Raw genomic sequence first — 7085 nt, forward strand, 5'->3', positions numbered from 1 at the left:
ATCGAGCTCGAACGTTGTTCGGTTCTAGCTATCGATATGATCGTCCTTGTACCAGCATTGCCAACCTATTAGACGTTTAATTTTTTGAACGGCGTCAAAACAATTCTTTGGATTTCTCATTTAAGATGAAAACACAATAATTCTTCACATTTATCATTGTAGTAAGTGATGTTTGACGGTAGTGAAACTCAAGAAATACAGGAATAGATAATATATTTCATTTATTCGCTTTATAACACGGACAATTTTCTTAGAAACATATAAATGGTAATACAATCCTAATTGTAAGTATAAAGATATTGGGAATTTTTACTTATGTAATGTGTTTTTATTGTTAATATTTCGAATCACCAACTTGTCAAAATAACAGAAAATAAGTACTTTTGAAAATTACAGACGCTAATTGGTGGATATTTTCTCAGGAAACTCACAAACTGTTGATTTTTAGTCTGTTGATTCAATTTCACAGACAATATTCAGAGATTTCACTACCAGTCTTGACATTTCGTTCAGATTCTTCGGATTCCTGCCTAAATAACAATATTTCATAAGAAAGCAATTTTTTTTCTTTTTTGCATTGAACGGTTTCTAATTTCTTCAGAGTTGGCAACGCTGGCTTATACACTCATCATGTACACTCTGTCTCTCTCGTCATGCGTCGTGATTGGCCGGGGGCGGGCGCTCAGCCAATCACAGCGCAGAGTGAGAGAGAGAGCATGAGACGTCGTGTCGATACTATCGTTAGCCAGATCATTCCTCGTTCGTAACTTCTGTCAAAAAGTCGTCAGATCGTGACATCACATCTGTCACTTGCGTTTTTTAGGGTAAAAACATTTGGCGGTTTGGTTCATCGAATCCCGAGGTAATTTATTTTCCAATAGGTTTTACTGTTGCATATGTAAGTAACAAGTAGGCAATACAAACAACGGCCTTGACTACGTCTTGCTAAATCGGTTGTACACGTTGTCTAACGATAAGTTATTTGCCTGGAGGTCAAAATCGTTAAATTTTCACGTGTTTTCCCATTTCTTAATTACCCACTGATTATACGCTTGCGACACTCGATCAGTTTGGTTAATTTTCCATTGGGTAGGTTTCACCAGTTCTTATTCACAGATTGTATTTTAAGTACGCCACTTGTACAACTTCTCTCGTCATCGTTGTTGACAGTCATATTTCTTGGCGCAAGTGTTTTATCTTATTGCCGATCATTTCCCAGGGGAATCCTGGCGACGATGATTGGAATACTTGAACGAGTCTGGTCCTTCATAAGTTACTGGTACTTTCGATATACGCTGGTAACGGAGCTCTACATGGTTGAGAAATGGGAGAGATACGTTATTCGTATCCTTTTTAGAAGCTATATTTCTGGTCCTAGAATAGTCACGTGCAGCTGTACAAAGTTATTCGTATTTCGATTGAAAATCCAGCGAGCTCTTTGCATTATTGGTTCCAAGTTTTATTCCTACCCAGCGAATTCCGGAAAATCCTGTTTCCTGTGATTATTCTTATTTCCCGTATCCGCGTTAATTTTATTGGTATAATTTCATTCGAATTTTAGAAGTGATTTTCCTGATTGATAATTCAGATACTTTTCTCTTGGCTATGTTTGGCCTGCTGTTTCTCTTCAATTACAGATTTTTGGTGCCATCAGCGTCTCAGATGTTAGTTTGATCACCGATACCACCGAATCAGAGATTGAGGGAAAACCAGAAATAACAAACTGTATATATTCAAGGAAGAATTCTTTCAGTTTTCAATCTTTATTATATGTATGTAATAATGATATTGTATAATTTACAGTATGTACAATATAATACGCATCGAATATACGACATATTTTATTTATAAAAAGCCATGATATTCGATTCGCAATTATTGTTGAATAGAGCATGCGTAAGATGTTGCCTACTAAATTGAAGTAAGGATTCAATTATTCCTGTCACCCATCTCACCGACGTGTTACGCGTCATTATTTTATATGCCTAGAAAAGATCTATTATCTGCAAAAACTCTAAAAGTATTGTCGAGAAAACAATGGAAACAAATGAGCAATGTGATTTTAGCCGTCGAAAAATCCAATTCTAAATAGAGATGATAAATGTATGTATATACAGGCAGGGCTTGACAAAAGTTCCATATTATATATTATAGATCGAAAATACCAGTTTTCTAATCTAATACATCTATCAGTCTACAATACTATTTTTACTTTGTCATCGTTCCACTAACTAGTTAAATAAATATTATTCAACAAATTGAGATTTCTCTAATTGGGAAGATTTTTTAATACAGAGAATTTAAGAATCTGAACCTTAATATTATATTGTTTTTCGAATGCGGTATTCTACAGTTTTTTCATTTCTTCTCTCAAGAAATGTAACAAGCCTCTCAAAAATATTACGCAACTATGCGTTGCTTTTTCCCTGACTTTTGAATTTTCGACACAGAGCTTGAATGGAATTGCTCTTAAAAATTACAGTGTATACTTATTCGATTAAATAACTTTTAATATGATCCCACCATTAGCTTGCTCATGTTTTAACATATTGAATGTATAATATTTAGTTGTCCCACAACGAAAATTAAAAACTATAATTTAACCTTTTAATTAAGTAGTTAGGTATTCAAACTATACGTCGTATTATATTTCATTCTAGCTGGACAATTACTAAAAAATTATCACCTCCAACTAATGTTCTAAACATTACAATAATCAATATTGATTTAATAATAATAATAATAATATATAATAAATCGCTATCATACGAATTAAAGAGAAAACAACGATTAGTTCTGCGACACGGGTAATATGGTAAAATCTTCCTACTACTCTTTCCTAACTACTCGTCAATATGCATCAACAAATATGATTGATGCACAATATATAAACATCCAAACGTGAAATCATCATTCAATTATCATTTCAGACAAATATAATAAGAATGTAAGTCACGATTAAACGGATCAATTTAAATTTATACGATATTATGCTTATTCGAGATTCGTGTGATTCATTCAATTAAGTTTTGTCAGTCCGATATCTTATAAATTTTTCCAATCATAATACTTTTTTTTTTATAAGGTACAAATTTTTTTCAACGTTTAATTAAATACATAGGTATTAAACTTTTCGTAACGTAATGATGTATGTACAACGCAGGTTCCGTTGAAAAAACACGAAAATTATACTACGTCCATCGACACCATTCTTCTTGCCGACAAAACAGCTTTAATCGCGATCAATTAATTAGGCTTATTTTGAAAGTGTTTCTTAATGATTTTCGAAAGGCACATCTACGAGATTAATTTTATGTTATTCTGATCTCTGAAATGTTATTTTACAGTACTATAGATAGGGTGAATAAATAGATTTGCCAAATATTAACACGAATGAATGAAAGGATGACTTAAAGGACAGTGGAAGCGTCCGCGTGTCTTTTTTCAAATAATATAACCGCATCTTGTGATATGAAATTGTGACCATTTTAGTAACTTATCGTTTAGATCGGATAATTTTAAGTGAAAAGAAGCGAAGTGTGTGTAAATTGTAAACGAAGACACTCGCGTCTTACATGAAACTCAACTGGGATCTCAGCTACGAATAGAATAGTTTTCGTTTTACTGAAGATCACTCTCGATATCGAGCCTCCTTACTCGAACCCTTTGCTTATAGTGATACTCTTTGAGGTAACTTTTCAACGTTTTAGGTAGCTGTAGTTTGTTTATACCGTCGTACGTTGTTCTAGTCGTTATAATCGCTCGACATAAATGTTGCAGCGGAAAAGCGTATGTACGATGCAACGGTATCGTCAGCACAGGCTCAAAGAACATACAGCAAGACGGATCCTTGTAGTGTTCTATCAAGCCGCATACCTAGAAGTACACAAACGTATTATTAGTATTGAATTGTCGGTTTTTCAGATCGCCCCTTCAGTTTCCGCAAAATTATAAAAGCCAAAAATTACCGTTCCAGAAGCGTAAACACCAGGGTCGTGCGAATCGAAACTGAATTTGTGGTTCCACTGTTCGACTCTCGCGTGTAACGAACGTTCGTACTTTCTAAAGCTAACCGAGAAGAGGAATTCCTCTTGGGCAGAATCGCGCAGCAAAAATGTTCCCTCTTGTTTGCCCTCTAGCAAACGTTCTGCCTCGTAACGGTCCATTTTACCCCAGTAAAAAGAGCAGGCTGTGATTGATCGTAAATCAGGTACCAGGCAGTGAACGTAATCGACCTAGGTAGAAACGAAAACTTGCAATAATTATTCACACCTTTGAGTATTATTACTCGGCAATTTCTATATCGGCAAGACTTTTTAACCTGAGTATGCGCAGGTCGTTCGATATTTGGAATTAGGGAAAAATCAATCTGCGACAGAGCGGTGAGAGCTGCGGCCTGAATTCCAGCATTTGCTTGAAACAACGCGGCCAGGCTATCGACCGTTATTCCATTAGGATGCACCTGAATACCCGTTGCGATATTAGGTTTGTATCCCGGGGGTGGTTCTACACCTTCTTCCATTTCCCTGGCTCTTTGAAGTCTAGCCCTCTCGTCGCAGTCCTGAAACAAGACAATCTTTGATGACTTTACGAAGTTGTACCTTTAAAATCCTTCTAAACAAAAACCTTCCTCGATAGTAAAAATTAACAAGTTACTTCTTTTCAGCTAGATAATATCTCAAGCCTCGCTTTTGCACTGCGGTTGAACATAAAAAATATCTGCATACTGGAAAAACATGAAGCTGAAGCTAGCGGCCAGAGTTAGCTGCCAAATGTGTTAAACTTTTTAGAAATAGAAAAATATAGTTCAGTTTAATCCTCATAATTTTATCAAAGTATTAGGGGGTCAATGTATTTCACAATAATTTTATTTTCGCATTTCACTATCTTATTACGCTAATTCTGGCTGCTAGCTTAAGCCTCGTGGAAAAACGAAACTCGTGCTTGTTTATTTCAATATGTATCAAATTTCTGGTTTTGTAATAAATGTTTTCTGATTTGTTCCAGGTTTTTCAAGCCTGTGTAAAACTGGGATTAAGAAACTTGAAGGGATCGGCAAAGACAAAACATTACCTCCATGGGATATTCCTCAGGATTAAATCGGGACAAGTCGATAACCGGACTAGAAGGCAGAGGTCCAAGAATTGGACTTTGAGGAGCCGAAGAGCTGTTGAATACGACACCAGCGCCCATGGGAAGTTCTTCCGTTCTTCTGTATCCGGTGCAGACGCATTCAGAGTTGTTATTTCCCTGACCAGGTATGTCCGTACTTTTGGATCCCTTGCTCTTGGCGCAATTGAATTTCAGTACCCAGTTACTGCGCTTTTTTTTCGAAGACAGCAGGTGATTGCAGGCAGGATTTTGATCCTTGCTTCGTTGTTTACCTGAAACAAAATAGAAATTTGCAAATAATTAGACAAAACATTTAACCCGACGAATCGCGTGCGTCAGATAAATCAAAACCGATAGATTCCTGACCCCTTCTTTTTCCGAAAGATAAAGTCTTCGACGTTCTTCGCAACGGTAGATTAGTCGGACTGTCTTCCGAGGTGATGCTGCTGTTGCTGCTGCTGCTACTGCTGCTGCTGCAAGATGCTGCCTGTGGTTTTAGCTGTGCTTCGGACTGAGGTACAAAGTTTCCATTATTGCAGGTTGACTTGGACTCCTGCGAGTCGATCTGTTGGCTGTATATAGACTCAAATCTCGAGTTGTGATTGTCTAAGCCCAAGTCGAGCCGTTCGTTGTTGAGATTTTCGTCAGACTTATTTTGCGTGTTTTCTGTTTCGTTGGGCGGTAACTCGACGTTCCCGTTATCCTCGGCGTTCTGATTTGGCATGTCTGTTGTGGGAGTACTCTGGCGCGTTACGTTGGCTGAATTCTTGAGCTCGGATTTCTCACTGTCCATCTTAAAGAAATTTTTCAAGCTGGCTAAGCGTTGGCCCATTATAAAGCGAACCGAGCGGCATCTTATTTTTATCCGCCTCTGTTCAAGGCTGGTGTTTTCAACATTTGCCGATCTAAGTGACCATTGGTGAAGAGCGAAGAGATGGACAGGCGCGTCTTAGCAAGCGATGAACTTTCTCCAAATAGACTTCGACTCAAGCTACGGCTACCTGAAACGCAGGAGATAAAAATTGGCTTTACTTACTCGAACAGTGAATTCGAAACCGGTTTTTCAAAGATCTCAGCACCGAGGAGCTCACGTTAGAATCTGGTTTTCTCGCCAAACTGAGGCACACGAGGAAAATCATAACGCGGTCGACACAAGTTCGTATTTGTTATCAGCCTCTCTGTGGCTAGTGGTTATATCTATCCGTGTACGCGCGTATTTCAGGAAATTTCATTCACTCCAGATTACAATTACACAGAATTGATTTTTCTGCCTCTTTTTTTCTGGTAAAAAAAAAAAAGAAAAATAGCCGCTCTCTTACAACCCGCGGTATTTGTTGTTTAACAAAGATGAACATTTATCGGGAGAAAATTACGGCTGCTGCACCATTTTGTGTACTACGACGACGTTTTCTCACGTGAATGAAATCTTCCTTACTTCACAACTCCGGGTAATACATTATCTTACGTGAAATATTATTTCATCGGGAATTACGAACCGTATATGCGCTGGGTTTTACTCCTGTATGATTTCTGATTTTTAACATACGTTTCGCAGACACTGTTCACCAGGGAATAAATAAATAAATTCTAAAAAAAAGTTTTCTTCCCATCAAGGCTAATCGCAGCTACCCCTTCACCACCGTGACTGACGACAGCTTGTCCAAACTTGTCGTGTGCATCCCGTCACCTTGAACGAAACAGCGTTGAGATTCGAGGTGTGTACGGATGTTTTTTGGCTAAAAAAAGCATTCCCTCTTTACCGATCCGAAATCCATCGGACAAACTGTTCACTAGAGAGAGCCAGTGTTAAACGAAGCGTTGACGAAGATACCGGATAATAATACCAGATTGGCACGCGTTTTCTGATCAATCGGTGGAAAACAAATTGCCGCATTTTTTCTAGCGATATTTTGGCTCGACGATTATTTTTTCATCCGTGATTTATCCACCAGAGGCTAACGGAGATTTGAACT

The 7085-nt window shown here is 37.6% G+C and overlaps 2 protein-coding genes across 3 annotated transcripts in view; one reads left to right on the forward strand and one right to left on the reverse strand.

Moving 5' to 3' along the window:
• Positions 1–1653: 1653 nt before the first annotated feature.
• LOC107225536 (suppressor of cytokine signaling 5) lies at positions 1654–6805 on the reverse strand. The gene is made up of 6 exons (XM_015666045.2): positions 6609–6805; positions 5479–6113; positions 5074–5384; positions 4322–4561; positions 3969–4235; positions 1654–3876 (listed from the first exon to the last, which is right to left on the reverse strand). Exons 2-6 carry the CDS (start codon positions 5942–5944, stop codon positions 3622–3624), a joined length of 1539 nt encoding a protein of 512 aa, XP_015521531.2. The 5' UTR covers positions 5945–6113; positions 6609–6805; the 3' UTR covers positions 1654–3621.
• Positions 5133–7085, forward strand: part of LOC107225533 (alpha-taxilin) — a 34726-nt gene continuing 32773 nt past the window's right edge. Inside the window, exon 1 of one of the 2 annotated variants that reach the window (XM_046745788.1) lies at positions 5133–5258. The gene's annotated coding sequence lies outside the window, so the exon portion shown is untranslated. The remainder of the gene's footprint in view (positions 5259–7085) is intronic. The other variant, XM_046745783.1, reaches the window with a different exon arrangement.

This window comes from Neodiprion lecontei, chromosome 7, assembly GCF_021901455.1.
Source record: "Neodiprion lecontei isolate iyNeoLeco1 chromosome 7, iyNeoLeco1.1, whole genome shotgun sequence".
Classification (NCBI taxonomy): domain Eukaryota; kingdom Metazoa; phylum Arthropoda; class Insecta; order Hymenoptera; family Diprionidae; genus Neodiprion; species Neodiprion lecontei.

What these genes read in the sequence shown, in the direction of transcription:
- LOC107225536 (XM_015666045.2), bottom strand. Translation starts at nt 5,944, where the DNA reads ATGGGCCAACGCTTAGCCAGCTTGAAAAATTTCTTTAAGATGGACAGT. An exon ending in ATCTTTCGGAAAAAGAAGGG is followed by an intron (nt 5,385 to 5,478) that starts GTCAGGAATCTA and finishes ATTTTGTTTCAG; the next exon opens with GTAAACAACGAAGCAAGGAT. An exon ending in CTGAGGAATATCCCATGGAG is followed by an intron (nt 4,562 to 5,073) that starts GTAATGTTTTGT and finishes GTCTTGTTTCAG; the next exon opens with GACTGCGACGAGAGGGCTAG.